At 37.6% G+C, this 27,429-nt stretch overlaps 1 protein-coding gene across 1 annotated transcript in view; it reads left to right on the forward strand.

Annotated features, from left to right (window-relative positions):
- LOC150100865 (uncharacterized) overlaps positions 1-27,429 on the forward strand; it is a 583,033-nt gene that overhangs the window by 133,118 nt on the left and 422,486 nt on the right. The window contains exons 8-9 of the mRNA XM_090401746.1: positions 1,348-1,442; positions 1,779-1,890. Coding sequence (XP_090257872.1) covers positions 1,348-1,442; positions 1,779-1,890 — 207 coding nt within the window. The remainder of the gene's footprint in view (positions 1-1,347; positions 1,443-1,778; positions 1,891-27,429) is intronic.

Consider the following 27,429-nt stretch of genomic DNA (forward strand, 5'->3'; position numbering starts at 1 on the left):
CTCTGCTTTGGTTGATTCGTGAATTTTCTTCTTCGTTTTCTCAAAAATTTCTGATTGATTCCAATTTCCTCATGCCGTACATTACCGCGCAAGAGATGCTGATTGGTCTATAGTTTTCGGGTACTGTCCAGTCTCAACCTTTAGAAAGAGTAGTACACATTTTCTATGCAGTGCATTGAAATTGTTCTAGTCCCGGTTCCTAGAATCTGCCCCACTATCAATTAGCCTTGCTCTATTTTTAAGAGCATTTCATACCTGCACGTCTGTCTGTCAGTAGAGAAGACATGATCCTTTTAGCATTTTATTTAGGTCAGATTTGCAAGGAATTGTTATGTATATAAATATATATTTATATTTAAATGTATATTTATTATAAATATAAATATATATACATGCAATGTTGTACTATTGGACATAAAACATTGCAAATTTAGCTTGACTTTATTATTATTATTTTATTCACATAATTGATACACAGTCAAAACAAGATATCATATAAATAAAAATTTGACTATTATTATTATTATTATTATTATTATTATTATTATTATTATTATTATTATTATTATTATTATTATTATTATTATTATTATTCAATTGTAGAGCTCAAGAAAATCTACCGATAGATATACGTACACTATTCTAGACAATGATATAGTGTAAGGGTTAGGAACTGCGAAATGACGACACTTGTCTGCCATCTCTTCACTGGATGCCGTTTATAAATTAGTGATAGTCTTGGACCAGCTATCCATGATTGGTTAGCGGTTGAATTTGACTTCCCCTCAGGCTCCAAAAGTTAGATAGGACTAAAGGGTCTTGCCCACACCCTATGAAAATAAAAGCTATTAGTGTATTTTATTTATTTATTTATTTATTATTATACGTATCTGCATGCAGTCAGAAGATTCATCCCTGGAGACCCATTATTGAGGCACTAACCAATATGCACTCAATATTTATCATTCTCCTTATATTTATTCATTGACAAAATATGCACACAACCATTCCATCCATTCACGACCCTTCAATCAATAAAACCTAGTCCTAACATTCTTGCTAACTGCACCCTTATACAATTTCCAGGAGATGACTTCTTGCTCTCTCTCTTCCTACCATGTACTGGAAAACGTCCTCAGTGTCAATACTACAACGTTTTAAAAAACAGGAACGATTTTTTCGCTTCTAAAATGGTCGATTTAAAAAAAAAACGATTATAATAACTTTTTTGTCATGAATAAACACTAAGTTTCTTTCTGCTTATTTTATAAATGATTTATTATGTATATTTCTCTTACACAAAACTTTATTTGTTTTTAATGCAAAATTGAACATTTGTTTCTTTAGCACTTGGACAGATCATGCTTTATGTGGAAGGTATGAAAGGAGTCATCCATCACACTGGTATTCTACATTGGCTATATTCTCTTATTGAATTAAAGGTACGCGTAATGTATTGTGTTTTATTGATATAACTTAGCTTGCTGGTAGAAATGTTTTTTCTCCTTCATCAGAGCTGATGAAAATCACTTACTCGTATTACGTTTAGAATCCATTCGTACACTGACTAATTTTTTGTACTTAAAAATTTGTTGTTTAGGAACTGATTTTAAATACGACAGTTTCATTGAGTTAATTTCATTTAATCATGAATGAAGTGAAATTGGGAATTTAAAAAAAAATGAAATTCTCTCTCTCAATCTTTAATTCTGCAAATTATTTAAAATATTATACTCCTTCATAAAGCTCAAATATTTAAATTTCCTTTTTTTGAACAGGACCAGTCAGTGTCTAAGGCAGCTCTAAAGTTACTGGTAGTATTCCTGGAATATAATGAATATAATGGTCAATTGTTGATTAATATCATTGACTCGTTTCATGAAAACAAAGGTAGGTGAGAACTTTCACATTTATTGTCAAACCAAGCACATAAAACGTGCATGGTTAGTACATTTTATTAACTAGAAAGTTATTTAAAAAAATTTTTAAAAATTTTTTCAAAAAACAAATTTAAAACAATGAAAATGAATTTCAAGGCATGATTAATCTCGGTTGGACGAAATTCAATATAAAGCATCAGAGAGTAGAGGCAAGAATATCGGTTGGACAATTTCCATTCTTCAAGACGTAATAAATGACGAAGATTTGAATGTTGTATCACAGATCAGTATTAGAAAGTACCCTCTAAATAAGAAATACACTGTGTTGCTGAAAGGAAAAATAATATATATTGTTATATTTTACTGGCTAGCTACGTTTGAGAGAAGAAAAAAAAAACTAGAAGAATGCAGTTCCATGTGAACGAAACCCTGGTTCCAAACTCATGTCAACAATAGTCATTGACGAGAGGCAGTTGATCAGGTGACGTACTGGGAAGATTTGTTTAGTTTTTTTTTTTTTTTTTTTAGAAATGTCAGTTAAGACCCTGCTTGAAGTAAGAAGTGATGGCGTCTCCAGTTGATTAGTCTGATAAAATATTATTTTTTTTTATTTTACTTGTATTTCCCATTTATAAATAAATAAGTCTTCTAATGCCTTTTCATCTTTTCATTTTCTGAAGAAGCAAGTACCACTCTTTTTAAGTCCAAAGTTTTTTTTTTTTTTAATCTGTATGTGTGTGTTCCGGATCTTCCCACCATAATAACCACTCTATCCCTACTTGTTACACAGAAGATATTCCTTCGTATTTTACTGTGTGTGTGTGTGTGTGTGTGTGTGTGTGTGTGTGTGTGTGTGTGTGTGTGTGTGTGTGCGTGCTTTGTTACATTGTTGAGTAACAAAGAATCCTATTTGCCCTCGCCGAAGGCTGATTGTCTTTGGAATTGGCTGATAAGACGTAAGAAAAACTTTAATCGGTAACTAGGAACAAAACTCTAATGACCTTTATTTTGTGGATCTAGCCTCTTATTGTTATTTATTTTTATTATTATTACTATCCGAATTTTATCACTTTCTTAGTGATTCCTCAATAAATATAGATGTATCTTAACGCAGGCCAAGCCAATATCTTATCTACCAAAGGTAAAGAAGAAAGAGCATGAATTTGTCGATTTTTTATTCTTTTCCCCTAAATAAATAAATTCCGCTTTTTACTTTCTTAAAGGAGTAGGAAGCACTTTTTTACTTCATATGGTTTTTGGAATTCCTCTGCCGATCTAATATTTTGCAGGTTGTATAAGACAACGCAGGCACCGTAAATAAATAAACGTATTCTCAAAGATATATTTTTATATTAAAATTAAATAAACATTTTGAAAAATATTACGTTTAGATTGGTGGTTGAGAAATGAAATCAGAAAAAAAATCAGGTTTGTTTAATTTCTCAGTCATTTCTCGCCTTTCCTTAAAATGTTCAGTCTCTTTCACAAAAAAAAAAAAAAAAAAAAGAATTCCGTAATTGATTTCCAATCGCCAATAATGCATTATGCGCATTTTGATGATTTTTTAAAATTATTTTCCTAGTAGATAGTTTGGAAATCACTTCTTGTTTCTCGCAGCTAACACGCTCCAAATGTTCAATGGATGAAAATAACATGAAATTTACAATAACTATCCTTCTCTGGAGCCTCTATAGCTACTGTGATTCGGTTTTGACGATGCCCTTTGGTGGAACGACCGGATGCGTTCGGATCTCATCTAGGATGCGATGAACCTTTATCAAAGTTTTTTGTTAAAGCTGAGTTATCCGGTCTAATACGAAGGTGGCAAGGTTTTTCTCCTGGAAACTCGAGTTTTTCATTCCACAAAACAAGAAAACGGCTAGATGATTAGGTTATTTTGGATGTATGGTCGGAGCAACTAAGCTCATAGTCAGTGCACTGCATGTGTTCTTCTGACCAGTGTATGTGTGTGTGTGTGTGTGTTGAAAAACTGAGTTTCCTGGAGGAAAAACCTCGCCATCTCCGTACCGGCCAGATGAATAACGCAATTTACAAACATAGGAGGCTACATAAGAATTAACCATCCTGTTTATTCGGAAGCCTGCATAGTATGATGTGGGTCTACACATAAGCGCAAAACAGATCGAGAGAGATAGACCTCTTCTCCACTTTTTTTTTTTGTTTTGTGCCACTTTCCAGAGAGTTATTCTGGGTTGTTTTTGACTTATGGCTGAAGTATTTAAGGCTATAAGGTCAGCGTATTACTCTGTGTATCCTTCAGTCTGGTTTACTTGCTTGGCTGAATAATCGAGTCATCCCGCGAAACTCTGCTACCTTCGTGTCAGACCTGGTAACTCATCTTCAGTTGAAAATTTCATATAATGATCCTTTCTTGCATTCTAGATGGGATTCGAATTTAGGTCTTTCCAAAAGGGCATCGTTCTTATCGAGGGAATGTTTTTTTATGCCTGTTCTCTAGTTAGTCAATTTTAAACACAAGTAAGTAGGGTTTTCTCTCCAGAAAAATCACCTTTTTCTGGTGATTTTTTTTACCTTAAACTCATAAAAATTGATAATATATTAGAGTATACATATCCAAACAATAAACTTTTTTTTTTTACCTTCATCTCATAAAAACTGATAATATATTAGAGCAGGGTTTCCCAAACTGTTCCGCGAAAGGTGAATAAGTGTTCCGAGAGTTCTCCTGGAATTTGTCATTTTAGTTTTCTAAGCATTTTTCATGAATAAATATTTTATAGTGGAAATATTCCGAGGAGAATAATATTCGTGAATATGTCGAAAAGCTCAGACCCAGAACGCCTAATAACATCTGTGTAGCAAATGTTAGTGACCAAGCTGTATTTTTGAACGTGGAAGTATTAATGAATTATCGTTAATTTTCACACATCGAAACCTTTCAATATTTGGTAAAGGGAATATAGTTGTTCATGACTTGTCATAAAAATTGCCTGCGAGCGGATTATAACAATGGACGGCGTATCCTCTGTTCTCAAAACTGAAGGAAATGACATCTGTGTAGCAAATGTCAGTGACCAATCAGCAAGGAAGTATAAAGACATTTTTTCCACTGAAATTGAAGATCAAGGTAGTCTGTATCCGGTTCTCAAATCTTGTAATACTGAATTTATTCGCAAGTTCGTATTGTAGGGTGAAAGTTTCGAAACCGTAGTGCCGTGATTTTTTTAAACGTAATAGGCCTGCAGAATTAAATTTTAATATGAATAAGAGACAAGGGACTTTGTTTAATTTTGGTATTAGGAAATCTCTTATTGAAGGTGTTTGTGACGCAACAGATAGTGAGTCATCCACCACCGGCCTACAAAGCGATCTCCAGGATGTACAAAAGGAGCGGAAAACTCAGCACACAGGAGAAAAAGTCTGCATTCACTCGTAAGTACTTATAATAATATTATAAATTTTTAGTGATCAGAATGGGATATGTCAATGAAAATCAGCACAAATTAATTTAATTATCTTTAATTAATTATTAATTAATAATTAATCATCAATTATTAATTAATAAAAATCAGCTAAATTAACCATTAATTATTAATTAATACATTACAAAATAACCATGGTGTTCCGTGAAAATTTCAGGATTTGTGAAGTGTTCCGTCGTAGGAAAAGTTTGGGAAACGCTGTATTAGAGTATACACATCCAAACAATAAAGGATATTTGTCAGGATCACTAATATCTTCTACCTATATATGCCAGTGAGTAATGTATTCAACTGCACTGAAGCTGGGGTGGCTGCCAACCAATTTTCAAAACGTTATGAATAAATGAATGCCAAAATATCTTTGCTATTTTGAGAAGAAATCATTAGAAATCGCATTAGAAGAGGAGGACGTATTCTGAGGAACAATTTTGTTTCAGTTTTTTTCAATAATAGCTTATTAGTAGATTTGAGTTTTGGATCATCACCAGAAAGAGAAAATGTTGGATATAATTCCATCAGATTTGCCTGAAATTGTGATTATTGTTCTAATATGTTAACTGTGTTTGACTGCCTACTAGCCCAATCCATTTTATGAGCTTAAGTTCTTATAAATTGGATTTAACGAAAATTTAAGAATTTCTAACTAAATTTTCAATGGCATGAAGTTTCCATGCCGCCTATAGGGTTTGACTATATAGACTTCATGCACTAGCAAAAGATAAAGTAGGCAGCTAAAGAAAGAGTCACTAAAAGTGGATAATTTCATAGAGGTTGTAAATGGGTACCAATGATATTTTGGGTGTTGAACAGAAGAGAACTTCGGTGTTGAACATATACGAACATAGAACACAATATTCGTGTATGTCTGTTGGTAGAAACCAATAGCACTTGCAAAGACGTCATTAATCAATTAGAGATGAGGAGCTCCTGTGAGATGATACTGAGTGACTAAGATCATATCACAAGTCCCGTCAGAAATCAATCCAGCTAACTTCTTAGTGGCAGAAAATATCCACAATCATTAAAACTTCTGTCTCACCGAGCAGAGCAGAAAGAATGAACCGAATGAACAAGACATTGTGAGAATTTAATCTTGAGAACATACATGGCATAAGGATTTCGTTGGATAGATTCTGAACAAGGAATTAATAAAGGATTATTTGAAGGCAGGGGTATCAGAACACATCCTTAGAGTTATCAGAATATATAGAAAGGGTATACGTAGCTGAATAATCAAATTTTACAAGAAAACCATATAAAAAGGAGATTCTTTGGAAAATATCTAAGCAGGAGCGTGGTCAGAAACAGTTTTGAAAAAACCTATTGCATTGCAAATTAAGCAAAATGTAAAAGAGTTCTTTGTTTATTTAAGAAGAAAAGAAAGGGTGAATAAGGAATAATGTGTATGTTTTCTAAATATGATAGTAGGATTGTAAGGCTGAAGATACAATAGACATTTTCAGTGGAAAGATATTAACACATAGTATAAGAATAAGCAAATATTATAGCACGAAGGTAAAAGAATAATAACTAATGGATTTATTACGGAAACATGATTTCAAAAAAGGTACTGGATGGGCCCAGGGAGATATATCGACACGTACACGTCTCCTTTGTTTCATGAAAGCAGGGAAACAGAAAAGGTGTCCCAGAGATAGACAGAGAGAGAAGGGGGGGAGGGGGGGAGATAGTACTTTTATATGGAGGAAGCAGAGATATTTAATTATTTACTGGTCTGTGTTTCTTAGTAAACGTAGTGAGGAGATTAAAATTAGAATACAAAATTGTCCCGAGGAGAGAGAGGAGTCTCTCTTTCTCTAGAATGAATGCATGGATTGGATTGGTTAAAAAATTGGTCACATGGATAATGTGAATAATGGTGAATATCAGCATGTTACAGAATAGAGGAAAATGGAAAATAATGCACGAAAGAGAGAGAATTGTACTGCCATACAGTTCTTCGGTACGTATACTAGTACTCTTTAACTATTATACTGATAGCACTGCATCTGTCTGAAAAGAACATACTAGTAGCAGAGTTATGAAGGTAACTTATGTGCTTATATTCTTGTGTCCTCGTATGTATTTTCTTGTGATTATCTCATCTCATCTTCTTTATACCCTCTTTTACCTTGCGGTGTCGAGGGTTTATTAATCATCGGACCTCAAACCGTTCACAGGATGAGATGGTCGTTTTGGTTATATCAGTTGCTTTCAAATTTTTGTTCTAGGTGTTTATCAGAACTTTCCAGACCCCCTCGTATAGTTGTTTTCTGAGCAGTTAGTCTGCATTAAAGTTATGAAAAATTGCTCTGATATAGTATTCGTTCAGGAGGATTCAGATATATTATTCTTATGGGTGAATGAGAAGGAGTCTGTTCGACGTTGCGAAATGTATGGTTTAACTTTTGGACAAGTGACGGAATGCAGTGTACTATCGTTTTGAAAATTCACAAGAGATAATAGAGAAAGGAAGAGATTTGGGATGGTGGATAGGAGATTAAAGTTTAGAAGAAACAGAAAATAATGAAATGACACAGACAGTTCTTGAAATAGTGAAAAGAACTTTAGTAATTTGCGACAAAGCAGTAGTAGTAGTTCCGTCATTGTATAAGACACTGATTCGTTCGCATTTGGACTACCGTGCGCAAATTTGGTCTCCTATTTAATGAAGCGAAGAAACATTGAAGAAGATTCAAAGGCAAATAGTTAAAATAATTTTGGGACTGTAAAATGTTGACTATTTACAGTCCCAAAATTAGGAACAGTCGGATGCAGAGTAGATAGGGGAGGTGGAGTGATATGATAAAGACATGAGCTGGTAACTGGATTTTATGGGATAGATAAAGTAGAGATATTTCAGTACACATCAGAAAGCGAAAGAACCAAAGATTCACTGTAAGCTGAATAAACTGTTGAATAGAAAGCCTTTATAAAGTTTTTTGTTTAATTTTTATATTTACACTCAGATCTTTCCAACCAAAGGATATTCTCAAAACCGATTGAGATAGGGGTCTGAGGTGGGTTAACAACAGATTTTTTTCTCAAGGTAAGTGCTGAGTGAGTGAATGGAATTTCTTATCAGAAAAAATGTTGAATACAACATCAGTGAATGAATTTAAGATGTATTACAAGAATTGTGCAATCCGGACATATCATAACTGAAAGTTTACCGTTATTTTAAGTTACAAGCATTAAGTTTAAATAAACTCGTGGGATGCATAAAATCTGTTATTATTATTATTATCATTCAAGTTATTTTAAGTTACAAGCATTAAGTTTAAATAAACTCGTGGGATGCATAAAATCTGTTATTATTATTATTATCATTCAAGTATCTCCATTGAGTCAGAAGACTTATCGCAGGAGATCTATTATTCGCACACTAGCCATTATTCCCACAAGACCTATTACTTCTCCTTAAATCCATTCACTGATGAAGCAGCCATCACCACCTCTGGCAATCCATTCCACACATTCATCATCCTCTAAGCAAAAAATCTAGTCCTAATACCCTTGTTCTTTCTCTTCTTGCCATGTACTGAAAAAAAAAAAGTCTTCAGTGTCAATCCTATAAAACACCATTAATAACTTATATGCTTTTATGATGCCTCCTCGTTTTTTTTCCCTTATCAGCTAGTTTTAATGCTCACAGACTGTCAGTCTCCTCTCATAGAGAGCATTCCATAGAGCAGCCACAATCTTTGTCACTCTCTTCCGGATCTTCCCACCATAATAACCACTCTATATTCCTGCTTGTTAGTGTGCTCTTCAACAACCAAGTATTCTAATGTGCTGTTTTGGCTACTTTCGCAACACACCGCCCAAACTTCAACTCCTTGTCCACAATCATCCCAAAGTTCCTGGCCTCATCATTTTCTTGCAGTTCAGCGCTATCATATAGCACACAGGTGTGATCTCTTCCAAAACTGCATCACTTTCACTTGGAAACATTAAACTGCCATGGGCAGTTTAATGTTTCCATTTACCTTTGCCCATGCTGCTAGTCTATGTAAGTTTTCCTGCAGAATCTCTGCATCACCATCATACACCATTTCTCTTTCCAGTATAACATGATCAGCAAATAAGTAAATATTTCCAGTCTAATCATTTCCTATATGATTAATATACAAATTAAACAATTGGGTATCAAGTACGTAGCCTCATAGTACATTAGTAGTCACCTGAAAAAGCCTTTATATATATATATATATATATATATGACTACTACTATTAACTCGGAGTTGGGATATGTTCATTTTAATATAAACTGACTAAAAATCCGAGAATTATAACAAATTGAGATTTATTTGAAAACGCAGCATGTTTCGTCGGGATTGACTTCATCGGGCGTTAAGAACATAGAAAGCTATTAAAAGACACTGAAAAAAACATTGAGACACTCTAAAGCTATACAATTATAAAGCTATAATATTCGACTGTAAATTACAGTTATTATGAACTTGAGCTATATTCTGTGTTAAAGTTCTATTGTTGTACACTTGTGCGTGTGTGGAACCACGCGATCTCCAGTATCTGATATTAGAGCTGAAAGAGTCAGGCAAATTATAGCTGAGATTATTGTTCATATGAAGAGGGTCCAAGGTGATTTCTTCTGACTCGACAATACGGCGTTCTACCTCATCGTGGCAAATGTGTAGGTTTGAAGTTGTTGTCCAATTTACTTCATGTTGGCGGCTTTCGTTGTTCGTGTTTATTGAAAACAGGACATGGCCTGATAGGGCAGTAGCTCTGGTTCTCTTGTAAGCAATGTCTCTCTAGTGTTCCTCGAGACGTAGGAGGATAGATTTAACAACCTATCGTCGTCCTGTGTCTCTACGTAGCAACTTAGAGTCACAGGACGACTCCAAAGATTATATCTCCTTGCCATATATCAGCACACTATCCAAAAAACCGAGTAGAATCTTAAAGAAATTTAACATACAAACGTGCTTCTCGACTCTTCCAAAAATAAGACCAAGTTTCAGCAACTACAAACAATCTCACAACCGTCTACAATTCCCAGGTGTATATAAAGTCACATGTGAGTGCAAAAAACCTTACTATGACCAAACGGAGAAATCTATCCTCCTACATCTCGAGGAACACCAGAGAGACATTGCTTACAAGTGAACCAGAACTACTGCCCTATCAGGCCATGTCCTGTTTTCAATAAACACGAACAACGAAAGCCGCTAACATGAAGTAAATTAGACCACAACTTGAAACCTACACATTTGCCACGATGAGGTAGAACGCCGCATTGTCGAGTCAAAAGAAATCACCTTGGACCCTCTTCATATGAACAATAATCTCAGCTATAATTTGCCTGACTCTTTCAGCTCTACTATCAGATACTGGAGATCGCGTGGTTCCACACACGCACAAGTGTACAACAATAGAACTTTAACACGGACTATAGCTCAAGTTCATAATGACTGTAATTTACAGTCGAATATTATAGCTTTATAATTGTATAGCTTTAGAATGTCTCAATGTTTTTTCCAGTGTCTTTTAATAGCTTTCTATCTTCTTAACGCCTGATGAAGTCAATCCCGACGAAACATGTTGCGTTTTCAAATAAATCTCAATTTGTTATAATTCTCGGATTTTTAGTCAGTTTATATATTATATTAAGGATACCAAGTAATTTTATATATTAAGGATATATTGGTGTTTTTTACTCCTTCTGCCAAGTAAGCAAAACAGTTAAGTTTGCGCTTGAACATAATTCAAGTCTAAAAGGTAGTGCTACACGAGGGCAACTCGTTGTAAAGGTGGTAAAGCTGTGATCACTATTCTTAGTATAAAGGTGATAAAGCTGTGATCACTATTCTTAGTATAAAGGTGATAAAGCTGTGATCACTATTCTTAGTATTTCCCATAATGTAAAACACATCTCACCAGATGTATACTGTTATACATTATGGGTGTGGGGGGGTCACTACCCAGACCGGTTTAAACCTTTTTGAGGTCTCCTCAGTGAGTAGCTAAACCCTGAAATACCAAGGTTTTTGGTAATATAGAGCCTTATCAACTTTACCTACACAAGTTGCTTCAAGGTGCTTTTACTTTGAATAAACTCTGGATGAGATAAAGATGTGAAAATTTTTTTACCTTGGGGATAATATATATTAAGGATACCAAGTAATTTTATAAACTTGGTTTTTTTTTTACTCCTTCTCCCAAGTAAGTAAAAAAGTTAAGTTTGCGCCTGAACATAGTTCAAGTCTAAAAGGTAGTGCAACACCAGGGCAAATCGTTGTAAAGTTGGGTAAAGCTCTGATCACTATTCTTATTATTTTTTCACATCTTTATCTCACCCAGAGTTTCTTATTCAGAGTAAAAGCACCTTGTAGCAACTTGTATAGGTAAAGTTGATAAGGCTCTGATTTACTAAAAACCTTGGTATTTCAGGGTCTAGCTACTCACTGAGGAGACCTCAAAAAAGGTTGAAACCGTCTGGGTAGTGACTCCCCCACCCATAATGTATAACAGCATACATCTTCTAGTGAGATGTGTTTTACATTATGGAAAATACTAAGAATAGTGATCAGAGCTTTACCCACCTTTACAACGAGTTGCCCTGGTGTTGCACTACCTTTTAAACTTGAACTATGTTCAGGCGCAAACTTAACTGTTTTGCTTACTTGGGAGAAGAAGTAAAAAAAACAAGTTTATAAAATTACTTGGTATCCTTAACATATATTATCCCCAAGGTAAAAAAAAAATGTACAACATTATATATATATAATTTATTTATTGATATTCACACCAGGTCTTTCCAAACATATTTCCTCTATACTGATAGAGGTACGGGACGTCTTATATATAAAGTGTGCATCTCGCAGTAAGTTCTAGACTTTATGGAATGGTCAAGTAATAATACAATAAAGATGAGTATGAAAATTGAGATGCCATACAGAAAAAATAAAAAAATTCATATAGCCTTAAAAAAGACAGCATTTAAATTAATGTCAAATTCAACTAGTAATTGATGAAGTACGTACTCACAAACTTTCTTTCACAAAAAAAAAGAAAAAGAAAAAAGAATCTTTATGCTGAATACCCGATTCCTTTAGAGAAGTATTATCAAATTAATAATAAATGATCAATGATAGAAGAAAACTTAGAAAGATGTCTTTCGTAACAGCAGTTTTGTATACATAGTAACGGTATTCATTGTCGCAACTGTTGAACTTTTTCTGTTGAGTGTTTCTGATACACACAGGTTGTTTACTTAAATTTGCAATTAAAGCAGTGTTTCTCAACGTTTTTTGGATCATGCCCCACTTCAACATCTCAAAGATTTTGATGCCCTCCCCGCTTCTAGCATAATAGTCAGCCAAGTTCTGAAAAAGTATAATATAAATATGTATAAATATGTACATGTACATTTTCTAATTGCCCCCCAAAATATTCAAATTGTCCCTCCCCCGTGGGGCGTAGCCCCACGTTGAGAAACACTGAATGAAAGTGATTCAGTTGTAACCAAAGTGAGTAAGTTGATTCTTTTTAGACACAACGCTTTTAGAAATCGATATGCAGCTAATTTTTCCGTATACCATTTCAAGTTGTATATTTCTGTGGTCAGAAGGAAGGTGTGCTAGGTGGGAATTATTGTGAATCCAAACTGAAATTTTCGAAACTTGTATATATTCGTTTTACTCAGTTACAGGATTAGAAACCTTGAGTGTTTCTGAAGTTGAGAAGAAAAAAAAGTTCATCTATGGCCTTGCGTCTGACGCCTATGGTAATTTTCTTTCTGATAATTTCCATAACTTCGTCTTGGGAGTTTACCACAAGGCTGCATAAACCATCCTAAAATTAAAGTAATCCCAAATTTTAAAAGATTCTAAACACAATAGGGGAAAAAACCGCTAACTCCTTTTATCCCTTATAAAAGATTTTTAGAAAATACGAGACAGTTTTTCATATTATTATTATTATTATTATTATTATTATTATTATTATTATTATTATTATTATTTACTCTTATATTTTTATTATTATTATCTGATACCTCCAATGAAGTCAATGACTCATCCAGGGAGGCTATAAATCACCCAAACCAGCTGTCATACCTTCCGTTAAATTTATTCACACTAGTTGCACTCGCTACCCTTAAAGGCAAACTAATCTACTCACTCACTGCTCTGTGAGAGAAAAACTGGCTCTTACCCTTTCTTGATTGTGAACAAACTTAACTTCTATGGATTCCCCCGTATTCTCTCCCCACCTTCCATATAACGAAAATTTTATCAGACGATATCCCATAACGCCCATTCAAAAGTTTATAAACCTCTATCATATCACCCCCCCCTCTTTTTCCTGTTAATCAGTAATGTACATACTCGCAATCTGTCCTCATAATCTAAATCCCATAATCCGGATATAATCTTTGTAACTCTTCTTTGTACCCTTTCCACAGCTTCTTTATCCCCTTAGAATCCGGGAGACCAAATCTGCGCACAATAATCCAGGTGTGGTCTTATCAAAGCCTTACAAAGAGGCAAAATGACTTCCTTATACTTACATGTCAAGATTCGCTTCAACATCACAATTATCCTCTGAGGTGTATTTGCAACTTATACTATGTGATTTTTAAACTTCAAATTCCTATCCACCAATACGCCAAGATCCCTTGCCTCCTCCTCATTTTCTTGTAGCATAACCCCGCTAATATATTAATATGCCGCTCGAACTCTAATCATGCCAAAGCGCATACCTTTACACTTACTAACATTAAACTGATAGCCATTTTCGTTTGCCCAAATTTGCAGCCTATTCAAGTCATTTTGTAAGTGCTGAATATCAATAGCATTCCTGATTGCCTTGCCTATCTTCGCAACATCGGCAAACAATTACACATGTGATGTTAGACCCTGCCTGGTGCCATTAATGTATAGATTGAACAATAATGGCTCAAGGACTGAACGCTGGGGTACACCACTGGTCACCTTAAATCTGACAGATTCACATCCACTATTCGCCACTTTATGATATCTATCTGTCAACTATCCCCTGATCAAAGTCAAGAGTTTATTTTCCAATCCCATATTCTCCTGTTTGTGCAACAGCCTTTCGTGTGGTATCCTATCAAATGCCTTAGAAAGATCCAACATTATCATAGTGTATCCATTCTCTTTATCCAACTAGGCCTTAACATTGTTATAAAACTTGAGCAAATTGCTAAAACATGACCTTCCTTTAGTAAACTCATGCTGCTCCTTGCAGTGTACAGCTTGTTTGTCTACCCATTTCTGTAAGCAAGTTCTTACCAACTTCTCTAAAATCTTCACTACCACACATCTGTATTGTCACAGATAAGTACAGGTCTCAGTGGCGCACCCGGGGGGGGGAGGCAAGAGGGCCTGGTACTCCCGAACGAAAAAGGAGGGGAAAAAAAACTAGAAAATTTTCCAAAAATCTTTTCCTAATTAAAATTCTTTTGTTATTTATGTTGTGCCGTGTCTTCTATTTCTATACTACTTATGAATTAGCCGTCACATAAGGTTGGAATACCCAATAGCTCTCTGTAATCACTGCCGCTGTGAACACAAGGCGAACGAAGTAGTGCTCTGGAGGACCGAGTGGTACTTCGTTTGCCCGAGCAGGGCCAGAGGGGATCATGGGTATCACGTATTGGCGATTATTGCAGATGCTCAGTCATAGGTCGCATGCGATGCGTAGTATGTATTCTCAAATCGTCTACTCAACTCTCCTCCCCCCCTAGATTAAATATTGAGTGCGTCACTGGAAGGTCTGTTCTATAATTTTTAATATCTAAAAATTCTACAGGATATTTTAAACTGAATGTGTTTCTTGGTATGCCCTCCATTAGGTACGCGTCTAATTGACGGTACGATTGTGTTTCAAATGCGTGGTTCGAACCAGGGGCGCGCCTGCCATATGTGCAATGTGTGCGACGCACACAGGCGCCAGGATAGTAAAGGCACCAAAGAGGAGGAAATACTTTAAAAAAACGTTTTTTAAGTGATTTTTTATTGGGGGGGGGGGATGAGGGCGCCAACTAAAGTTTTGCACACAGGCGCCGGACACTACTGGCACGCCACTGGTTCGAACTGTATTAAAAGTTTAAATTCAAATAGTTCGAACCACGCTTCTGAATTCTCCGCTAAATTTCGGAATCATTTGTATCTTAAATTGTAACTGTTCTCAGCAATTGTTTAGGAAAAGTCCTAAACTGATTGCTTGAACTTCGGCAAGATCTACACATTTTTCTTGATGAAACCTTTGATCTCAAAAAATTATTTACATCACTGGAAACGGCTTTGTGAATTAGAATACGATGCGGATATCTTTTCTCAATATCATAGGTAAACCTATTTCTCTATTTCACATGCAAGACAAAGTAAACGCAAGGGTTCACAGTCCTTCACTGCGCGAAGTAAGACTTGGGTTCAAATCTAGTCGCCGACTAGAGGAACATTTTCTAAGCCTTTTTTCGACCGGTTTCCGAGTTAGTCGATCACTGACACAGGCAAGCGGGTTTTTTCGTCCCATAAACGACCGTAAAGCAAGAAAATCGACCGTAGAACCCACAATATTTCAGACATTAAATGTATTGTGTTAGGGTTAGGAACCACGAGATGGCGGCACTTGTTGAGCCTTCTCTCTTCACTGCGTGCTACTTCATTAGTGATAGCCTTGGGCCATCTATCTCTGATTGGGTACCAGTGGAGATTGAACTGCCCACTCAGTCTCCAAAAGGTAGATACGGCTAAAACGGCCTCACCCTATATGGGAATAAAAAGGAGTTAGCTGATTTTTTTTTTTTTTTACTTTTATAATTATTCGTTTTTGAATGAAAAGTTATAATTTCTCCCAAATTGTCTTTACCTGGAAGGTGTTACTGAAATTTTAAAAGGGATACAGTACTGCAAGTTTGGGAAATACTGCCTTATAGTGAGCAGGGAAGGCCGTTTTATTCCTAACTTTTGGCAGTTTAGTTTTCGCTGATAGCCAATCAAAGACTATCGCTAATTTTAAGTAACATCCAGCAAAGAGTTGGCAAATACGTTCTACCATCTCATGGGCCCTAAACCCCTAACATATATTATTGTCTGATATAATGTAGATTCTACAGTCGATTTTCTTGAGTTTACGGGATGAAAACCTGAGTTTATGGAAGAAAAAACTGCTTGTCTGTGCCAGGGATTGACGAATTCTTGAATCGGTCGAAAAAGACTTAGAAAAGGCGACTAGAAATGGATTTAGGTCTCTTTTTTCGAACGGCCTAGGCCTATATATAGGCCAATTTGCTTATATGCTGGATGAAAAAAACCGAGTGTCCTGGAAAAATTCTGCTTCCTAACGTTGTGGATGCAAAAGTCAAATAAATAAAACAAAACAAAATATAGTCATTAGGTGGGTACCTCCCATTAATGCACAGCATTGCGCATATCTAAAGGTAAAGTGTTTTGCATTATGGGATGTTAAGACAGTTAATGTGGAGTCAGCCGGCTCTATATATATAGGTAACTAGCCTAGTGGTAAAGCTACTTCACATGCATACTTTTTTCTTACACTTGAATAAAGGACTAAACCAGGGTTTCCCAAACTTTTTCTACGACGGAACCCTTCACAAATTCTGAAATTTTCAAGGAACACCTTGGTTATTTTGTAATATATTAATTAATAATTAATTGTTAATTTAGCTGATTTTTTATTATTAATTAATAATTGATCATTAATTAAATAAACATCAGTTAAACATAAACATCGTTAAATCAATTTGTGCTGATTTTCATTGACATATCCCATTCTGAACACCAAAAATTTATATTATTATAAGTACTTAAGATGAATGCAGACATTTTCTCCTGTGTGGGGCTCAGAATCGGTGAGATGAAGTATGGCCGCTCGCGTGTTATTGTTTCATGTCGTGTATTATTGATGGTGAATTGTGAATTTGACTGATATGTTTTTAGAGATTTATGCTTATTCATTAGTAAGTAGTTAATTGCTGCTGCCATAAACAGACACTTTATTTTCCATACTGGTTTATCCAGGTAAGTCAATTGAATTTACAAGGGCGATACGCTAAGCCTACTGCCGCTAGTATCGCCATTGTTTTATTTTATATCGTTACATCTTATTGCTGGTAGACACCTTAGTGTGTCTACGGGATTTGCTAGTGGACCCTCAAAAGTCCACAGGATTATCTTTACCTGCTCGGAACACCTGAGCAATCTCTACTCTTTCTCCATCTGTGCCTTAACACATTTCTAAATTATTGTCATGGCAAAACTTCTGAATGAGGCCAAATTCGAGGAAGTATACGTGGAATTCCTCAGACTAGGAAAGCTGCTGAGTGATAATTGGCCAGGAAAAGTCAAGCTCTTGGACACATTTCTCCCCACAGCAGTCACAGAGGACAAATGTCATCAATATTGTCCTCTGTGACTGCTATGGGCTCAAGTGAAGAGCCCATAACGTCATGGTTATGGGCTCTTCACTTGAGCCACCAATCACAAATTCACAAGATACCACCAGTCATATTAAGGGATAAGGAAAAATGGATCCCTGTCTCATCAGCCCTCAGAGAACAAAACAAAACTGAAAGAACCTCTTAGGAAAAGAGCATCTGCAGGTCAGTGTGTGTCATAGATGCCAAAGGTTTGGACATGCCCAAAAATTATGTAAGGCAGCCTTCAGGTGTTTGAAGTGCAGTGAGGGACACCAGACCATCACATTCACCAAACCATGCACAACTCCAGCATGCTGTGCAAACTGCAGAGGACCTCACCCCGCCAATTACAAGGGATGCCTTTCCAATCCAAAAAATCGAGGATCAACAAAAGTCAATCTTGCTCCTCCATGTAACAACGTTTTAAGCAACCAAACAAATCGTCCTCCAGTCCGAAACACATTGCCTTCAACCTCACAGGAAGGAAAAACCATGACCAAAACATATGCTGAGGCTGCAAGAACTAAGCCTCCTACATCTCTCAAGCTAGAAAGGAAATCATAACATCCATTTTAACAGCCTCACTTGCCACTATGCTGCAGGAATTCAGCAAGACATGCTCCTCAACATCTTCTAGAAAGAGATTCCTGCAAGGCACTCAAAACATTATAACAGCCATCTGTCATGAATAATAAATTCAAACCAAAAGCTCTTAAGATAATCGCATGGAATGCAAATGGATTGATGAACAAGATTTTGGAACTTCAAGAATTTACAACTCGTCTCAGTGCTGATATCATCTTGATTGGTGAAACACACCTAAGACCAGCTAATAACCGAAAAATTCGTGGATACACCATGTACAGAAACGACAAAATTGGCACAAGAGGTGGAGGCACAGCCATATATATTAAGAGTTATTTGAATCATAATACAATAGACAAGCCCAAAACAGTAAACCTGGAGGTGACCAGTGTGGAGGTACATACCTTCAATGCTGGGAGTCTTAAGATCTATGCTGCTTATAACCCTCCAAGCATTCCTCTACTGTCAACAGATCTGGACTCCATACTTGGTCCAAATGGCTCCATAATAATAGCAGGAGATTTCAACTCAAAACACACAGCTTGGTACAGCTCATCAACTAACACCAAAGGCCACACACTTTTCAACTATGCAATGCTCAACTGTTGTTGTGGCCGGCCCTACCGAGCCCACCCACTTCAGCCCTTCGGGTTGCTCGGATGTGCTGGACATTGTCATCTTTAAAAATTTAAGATACCAATTCAAATTGGAATCAGTCAACGAATTATCTTCTGACCACAGTCCCATAGTGCTTAATCTAGGTTCATCAGATCAATTCTCTCCTCTGCACACATTCATACCATGGGACAAGTTAGCCAAAGTTCTTCCCAATCATATTGGTCCGGTGCCCAATATCAGCAAAAAGGAAGAGATTGACACAGCAATAAATAACTTAACCATACAAATTCAGAAAGCAATAGAATCAGTCAGACAATCCACTGTCTTCCACCCAACCAACCGTATCCCTGAAGAAATAATGGATCTTATGAGAGCAAAAAATAGAGCCAGGAAGAGATACCACAATACCAGAGCCCCATAAGATAAAACAGTATTGAACAGTTTAAACAGGCAGGTCTGAGAAGCTCTTCTAAAACACAGAAACCATCAATGGGAAACCAAATTGGCTAACATCAGTACTGAAGATCATTCTGTATGGAAATTCTTAAGAGCAATCCGCACCAAAAAGCAACTCATACCCCCTATACAAACCAAGAAAGGGACAGTTCACAAAGATGAAGAGAAAGCTGAAGCACTAGTAGATAATCTAGAATCTCAGTGCAGTCCATCTTATACAAATCTAAATATCAACCTTATGTACAAGATTCATCGTCATGTTAGGACAACCTTAAGACAGAACACTGTTAACTCCAAACATATCACTCTTACAAATCCTACAGAAATGATAAATATCATCTCCCATCTAAACAATAAAAAAGCTCCAGGACCGGATGGCATAACTAACAAAAATATAAAACTACTTCCAAGAAAGGCCATAGTCCATCTCGTCAACATTACAAATGCCATCTTTAGATTCCAGCATTTCCCTACTATATGGAAAACAGCCACAATCATACCACTGAAGAAGCCAGGAAAAAATGCTCACCTTCCTGAAAGCTACAGACCCATAAGCCTATTGTCCAGCCTCGGAAAGGTGACAAAGAAAGTGATCCTTTCAAGATTCCAAGCTAGATGCCCCTTGGTTTATAAGAAACACCCAGATCCATAGAGAAGTTAATATCCCTTATATTAACTTCTCTATGGATCTAAATCTCATATCTCATCTAAATCTCATAAATCTAGCTGAGTTCTTTACCAAGACAAGTAACCATCTAAACCCGTTAATCAAGGAAGCCTCGGAATATAATGAAGCAGAAATCAACAAATATAAAAGACCAAAGTCTATCTTAAGTTCAGCTGAACACAACTAACTTCACTGGGCGAGCATATAGCTCACTAACACTCCATTCAAAGTTCTTTGATTACAAGACAAAGGGGAATATGAAAAGCAATTCTACTTCACCCATCTAGCCAGAAATGTTAATGTTAATGTTTCTCCTGTGTGAGGGTTTTTAAAAGATGGCGGCTCGTGTGTTACTGTTTCGTGTCATGTATTATTGATGATGAATTGTGAATTAGATCGATATGTTTTTAGCGATTTTTTTATGCTTATTCATTAGTAATAGTAGTTAATTGCTTGCTACCATAAACAGTCACTTTATTTTCCATAGTGCTTTATCCAGGTAAGTCATTTGTAATTACAAGGGCGAATACGCTAGGCCTACTGCCGCTAGTATCGCCTTTGTTTCTTATAGTGACATTTTCTTGCTGGTAGACACCTAAGAGTATCTACGGGATTTGCTAGTGGACCCTCAAAAGTCCACAGGATTATCTTTACCTGCTCGGGACACCTGAAAATCTCTACTCTTTCTCCATCTGTGTCTTAACACATTTTAAATTATTGAAATGGCAAAACTTCTGAATGAGACCAAATTCGAGGAAGTATACGTGGAATTCCTCAGACTAGGAAAGCTGCTAAGTGATAATTGACCGGGAAAAGTGAAATTCTATGACATGTTTCCCCCCGAACGTGTCTCAGACGTTGTCGCTGAAGATCATTTAGAATCGGTGCCTTCTACTCCTTCAGACTATGTAGAAGTGCGCGCACGCAAAAAGCGAAGAACAACAGATGAACCGCACAATGACAATACTGAAATGGAACAGTATTCTCAGGGTTCGGACGCCGCTATTTCTCCCAAAGAAAAGGTGCCTCCGATCATCCTTAGAGAAAAGCATAAGTGGGCAGCTTTAAGATCCGCAATGTCCAATCTGCATATTGGCTTAATTAAGGCCAAAAACATGGATGAAGGCATAAAGATACAGCTAGCAACAGTGACAGACTATAGAAGGTTGACCAAAGAACTGGACGACAGAGGCATCTAGTATCATACCTTTGCGCTCAGCTCCCAAAAAAACTTAAAAGTTGTCCTTTGTGGTGTCTGTGAAGACATTGACACAGCAGAAATAGCTGCTGACCTAAATCTCAGGATCTGCCTCCAGTCAAGGTCAGAAGAATGTACAAAGCAGACAAGACTCCCATGCCATTAGTCCTTGATGAGATTCATAAAATATACAAGGATATCTACAACTTAAAAACAGTCTGTGATTTCATCGTCACACTGAAACCACTCCATAAAAGATCATATTCTGGGCAGTGCCACAGGTGCCAGAAGTTTGGCCATGCCCAGAATCTATGCGGAGCGGAATATAGATGTTTAAAATGTGGAGAGCCACTCAACCAATACCTGCACAAAGCCGAGGACCACCTCGGCCAAATGTGCAACTGCAGTGGCCCTCATCCTGCGAACTACAAAGGATGTACTCAGCACCCAAAGAACAGACGGATGGCGGCAGTCAATCGGCCCTCCTCCTATAATACAAGAACACCAGAGGCCCAGACATCAAAACCAGAGACTCAGCAGCCACAGTCGGAGACCTCCAATAATAGAGACTCCCAAAAGCAAACAAGAAGTTATGCCGATGTGACCCGTACAATTAGACCAATTCCAGAACAAAATCAACCAACAGCACCTAAAACCCTAACAGATGTTATTACGGCCTCACTAGCAAACATGCCTCAAAATTTCAGCCTACCAAACCCTACTGAAACCTCCACTAAAAGATTTCTTCGTGAAACGCAGGTCATCCTCTCCTAAATGAATAGTAACAAACTCATTCCAGCCTCTCTTCAGATAGTTGCTTGGAACGCAAATGGCCTCAAAAACAAAATTCTGGAACTCCGAGATTTCACATATAGGTATCAATCAGATGTTATTTTAATCAGTGAAACTCATTTAAGACCCTCAGACAATTCTACAATAAGGGACTATCATCAATACAGAAATGACAGACTACTCTACAGAGGCGGCAGCACTGCCATCTTCATTAAAAACTACATTAAGCACCATTCTGTGAGCAATCCTTCAACCACTAACCTTGAGATCACTGGAGTGGAAGTAGTCACCAGATCCACTGGCAAACTGAAAATCTACTCAGCTTACAACCCTCCCCCAAAACCTCTACTTCACTCTGATCTAAATGCCATCTTATGCATCAGAGAGCCCACCATTATTGCCAGGGATCTGAATTCCAAGCATCCTGCGTGGAATTCTACAACCACAAACAGGAATGGTTGTATCCTTTCCAATTACTTAGGAAAGCAACGCTGTTGTGGCAGGCCCCACCGAACCAACTCATCTCAGTACGTTCGGCACTGCTGACATCCTGGATATAGCTATCCTGCAGGATATTAAACTTCAATACAGCATCATATCTATGGATGAACTATCATCCGATCACAATCCAATTCTACTACAGCTGGGAAATCAAGAATACCTGTGTCCTCCTTCTCACTCCTACATTGCATGGGAAAGACTGTCAGCAGCACTCAAGGATTATATTGGACCTTTCCTCACATACGCACAAAAGAAGTAGAAACTGCAGTTACAAATCACACAAAGCAAATTTATTCTGCTATAAAGGTAGCTTCCTCCTACAAATCCGCCCGCAAGCCAGATCGTTTGCCTGAAGACATCATGATCTTGATCAGAGATAAAAACAGAGCTAGGAAAAGATTCCATAACACGCGTGCACCACAAGATAAAATAAATCTAAACAGATTAAATGGGGCAGTAAGAGATGCACTCAAAGCTCATAGAGACCAAGTATGGGATGAAAAGTTATCCTCCATTTCACCTACTGATCACTCCATCTGGGGACTACTGAAAAATATCAAAAACAAAGACAGATCCCTTCCCCAATATTCTCTGACCAGGGCCTTGCTCACACAGATGTAGACAAAGCAGAAGTTATACCATACAACTTAGAGGAGCAATGCAGGCCTTCGTATGGAAACCTTGACTTTGACCACATATATAACATTCACAGCAAGGTCAGACACTCACTCAAACTTCCTATCACCAGCACTGACCATATTGCACCAACATCACCTGCTGAGATATATGACATTATTAAAAATTAAAGAACAAAAAAGCTCCTGTGCCAGACGGCATTACTAATCTGGTGATTAAACTTCTGTCCTTAAAGCAGTAGTGCACCTGACCAGTATAATAAATGCAATTTTAAGATTTCACTATTTTCCTTCCACCTGGAAACTGGCTGACGTAATTCTTATACATAAGCCAGGCAAAGACCCACACCTACCGCAAAATTATCGTCCAATCAGTCTCACCTCAAATCTGGGCAAGGTTGCAGAGAAGGTCATCCTCTCACGATTCCAAACCTCAGTAAATAACCTAAACATCCTCCCTAAAGAACAGTCTGGTTTTAGGCAACACCATAGTACTCCCGAGCAAATTCACAGAATTGTCTAATACATCACCACCAGCTACAATTGGCGCCAGTGCACAGGCGCTGTTTTCCTAGACTTATCCAAAGCATTTGACAAAATCTGGCATTTTGGACTCCTGCACAAACTTATCTCAGCCGGTACCTCACTAAAAACGGTTCATTTAATCCATTCATATCTTCAGTATAGATCAATGCAAGTAAAAATCAACGGTTCTACATCCTCCCAGCGCCACATCTTTGCTGGAGTGCCACAGGGATCTCTACTGGCTCCATTGCTGTTCTCGATATACATGTTAGACATCCCGCACAATCCGATGACTTCCATTTTGGCCCTGTATGCGGACGATACGGCAATACTAACCAGATCTCTCAGACCCCATTTCATTACCAGAAAGCTTCAAGAAAACATTCTAAAGCTGGAGAGTTGGTTCTCTAAGTGGAGATTGGATGTCAACCCCTAGAAAAGCTCAGCCGTTCTTTTCTCAAAACGGCCAATGTCTCCTGTAGGAGATGTGTTACTATTGAATACTAAAATTCCCTGGCAGACAGAAACAAATTACCTGGGTGTAATTTCGACAAAAAGCTATCTTTCAGTCAGCACACCAAGTCTGCGTGCACAAAGGCATTTAAAGCCATAGCTCAGATCTATCCGCTAATTAATAGAAATAGCAAGCTCAGCAACAGAATCAAATTGCAACTATACCAGATGACGATTCGTCCTATAATCACCTATGCCTCTCAGTCCTGGAGCCACACCTCTAATTCTAACATTATCAAAATACAGCGAGTGCAGAACAAGTGTTTGAGTATGATTCTGAACGCCCCGTGGTATGTTAGAAACGATCAAATCAACAGAGACACAAATATTCCCTATATTTTCTCTTTTCTACAATCCTTAGTAACCAAGTTTTTCCTAAAGACGTCCACACATCCCAAATATTTGGTTCAGCAATTTGCAGCATACGATCCAACGAACATATTCAAATATAGAAGACCAAAAGCTATATTAGCATCCCATAGCGATGCATAATCTCCATGCCCATTCAGGGCGAGCAAACTGCTCATAAATTTTACCCTCACTGTAACCACAACAGATAGCGGGGAATATGAAAAGCATCTTGCTTCACCCCTAAAGACATAAATGTCAATTGTCAATTCTCCTGTGTGGATTGCAAAATGGCGGCTCGCGTTTTGATTAGTGTGATATTTTTGGATTTCCGAATGATATATAAAAGTAAGCGTTCTTCATTTTGTGAAATATAATTGCTATTGCTTCGCGCATTTAGCTATTCGATCGATATTGCTGGCAGTCCTTTGCAGCTGAGATATCCTCTACAGAATTTCTGCTGGCAGGTCTTTAGACCTGCGGGATTTCTACTTGCGCTCATACGCAATTCCCCAATCACCACCTACTAAACTTATCAACGAACAGAACAAACATGGATAACTTTAATGATCTTCTACAGCATCTAAATAAAGATCAAGCATTAAATCTATTTAAATTATTACTTAAAAAATTCGATACGGAATGGCCAGGTTTCCTAAACCTGTACACACAACCTGACGAACCCGTAGATATCGAGGACGAAGTTGAAGAGATCAACAACACGACCGTCTCCCTACCTGAGCACGACAGTCAGACAGACTTCACAGAAGAACACACGAGTAAAAGACGCAGAACCGAGGATGATCATGTGGAAAACGAAATACCCTCTCAAACAGTGCCAGAAAAAAAGGAAAAGTTCCCCCCGGTAATTCTCCGTGAAAAATAAAAATGGACCACAGTTGCTTGAAACCTGAGAGAACATAACATTGACTACTCCTGGACCAGAAACACCGATGAAGGAGTAAAAATTCAACCAACTACAGTCACAGACTACAGAGGGATAACAAAAATAATGGACAACAACAAACTACAATACCACACCTTCGCACTAAACAGCGAAAGAAATCTCAAGGTTGTACTCCGAGGTGTCACTGAAGGCATTACCACAGAGGAGATCGTGGTAGACCTTATCCAGCAGGTCCTAACACCAATCAAAGTCAGCCGGATGTTCAGATCCGATAAACGACCGATGCCATTAGTATTAGTTGAGATTCAGAACATGCAAAGACGAATTTACGATATAAACGCGGTCTGTGGACTAAAGATAACAACAGAATCACTCAGAAAAAGGGCATCAGCAGGGCAATGCCATCGTTGCCAAAAGTTTGGCCATGCCCAAAAACTATGCAAAGCTAAGTTCAAATGCCTGAAGTGTGGTGAGAAACATCAAACCATTACATGCACAAAACCAAGAACCACACCAGCCAAATGTCCCAACTGTGGAGGTCCCCACCAAGCAAACTACAAAGGACGCAACCACCACCCCAGAAATCACGGAACTACAAGATCCGTCCAACCTCCCCAAACTGGACCACTCAAAGCATCTCAGCTGATCAGTCTTCAAACAAACAAACCCCTATCCAAAAAAGTCAGAAAAGGGCTCAACCTCCCACCAAGACCTATGCAGAAGCAGCCCGCCCAAAGGACACAATACAGAGAAATCAAATAGGCTCCAACATTACAGCAATACCGACTGCCTCTCTAGCCACTCTGCTGCAGGAATTCAGCAGAACAAACCCAACGCCATCCTTCACAAAGAGATTCCTGCAAGGAACCCATTCCATACTGACAGCACTCAACAATTAATAAAACAAAAGTAAAACCCAACTCGCTTCTAACTGCAGCCTGGAATGCCAACGTCTTCTCCAGCAAAATACTAGAACTACAGGAATTTGCACTCAGATACAACCTTGATATAATACTAATCAACGAGACCCACCTGAGACCCTCTAACAACCCAAAAGCGAGACGATGCACAATGTACCGAACCGATAGACTCAGCACCAGAGGGGGAGGCATTGCCATCTATATCAAACCATACCCCCACCACAATGCTATATCCAACCCACAGACTACCAACCTGGAAATTACAGGAATACAAGTCCACACAAGCAACGCAGGTAGCCTCAAAATATATGCTGCCTACAACTCACCAAGCAATCCTTTACTGAGAGCAGACTTGGATGCTCTCCTTGGCACCACAGATCCCACCATCATAGCAGAAGATTTAAACGCCAAGCAAACAGTCTGGTTCAGTACCACCAACAACAAAAGTGGACGCATACTACACAACTATTCAACACTTAACTCAGTTGTGATAGCAGGACCCACTAAGCACACTTATTACAGCCCTCATGGCAGATCAGATGTACTTGACATAGCTATCCTTAGAAACATCAGTTATCAATACCAACTAGAGATGATCAATGAACTATCATCTGACCACAACCCAATCCTGATCCAACTTGGCACACAAGACCAACCGTCTCCCCAGCACATTTTCATATCATGGGATAAGCTAGCCAAACTCCTACCAAAATACATTGGCCCTGTACCCATCATACCTGTACCCATTCAATCTAACAAACCAAATCAAAAAAGCACTAGAAGCAGTCATCAAACACAACCAACCGCCCAACCAGACGGCTCCCAGAAAACATCATGGACCTCATCAGAACAAAAAAACAAAGCAAGGAAAAGATACCACAACACAACAAGAAAACACTGAACAACTTGAACAACCAAATCAGAAAAGCACTTCAAAACCACAGGAATCAGGATTGAGAAAATTTGTCATCACTCAACCCAGAAGAT

This window comes from Typopeltis vanoorti, chromosome 12, assembly GCF_054136105.1.
Source record: "Typopeltis vanoorti isolate ZY-2024b chromosome 12, IOZ_Tvanoo_1.0, whole genome shotgun sequence".
In the NCBI taxonomy this organism is placed as follows: Eukaryota; Metazoa; Arthropoda; class Arachnida; order Uropygi; family Thelyphonidae; genus Typopeltis; species Typopeltis vanoorti.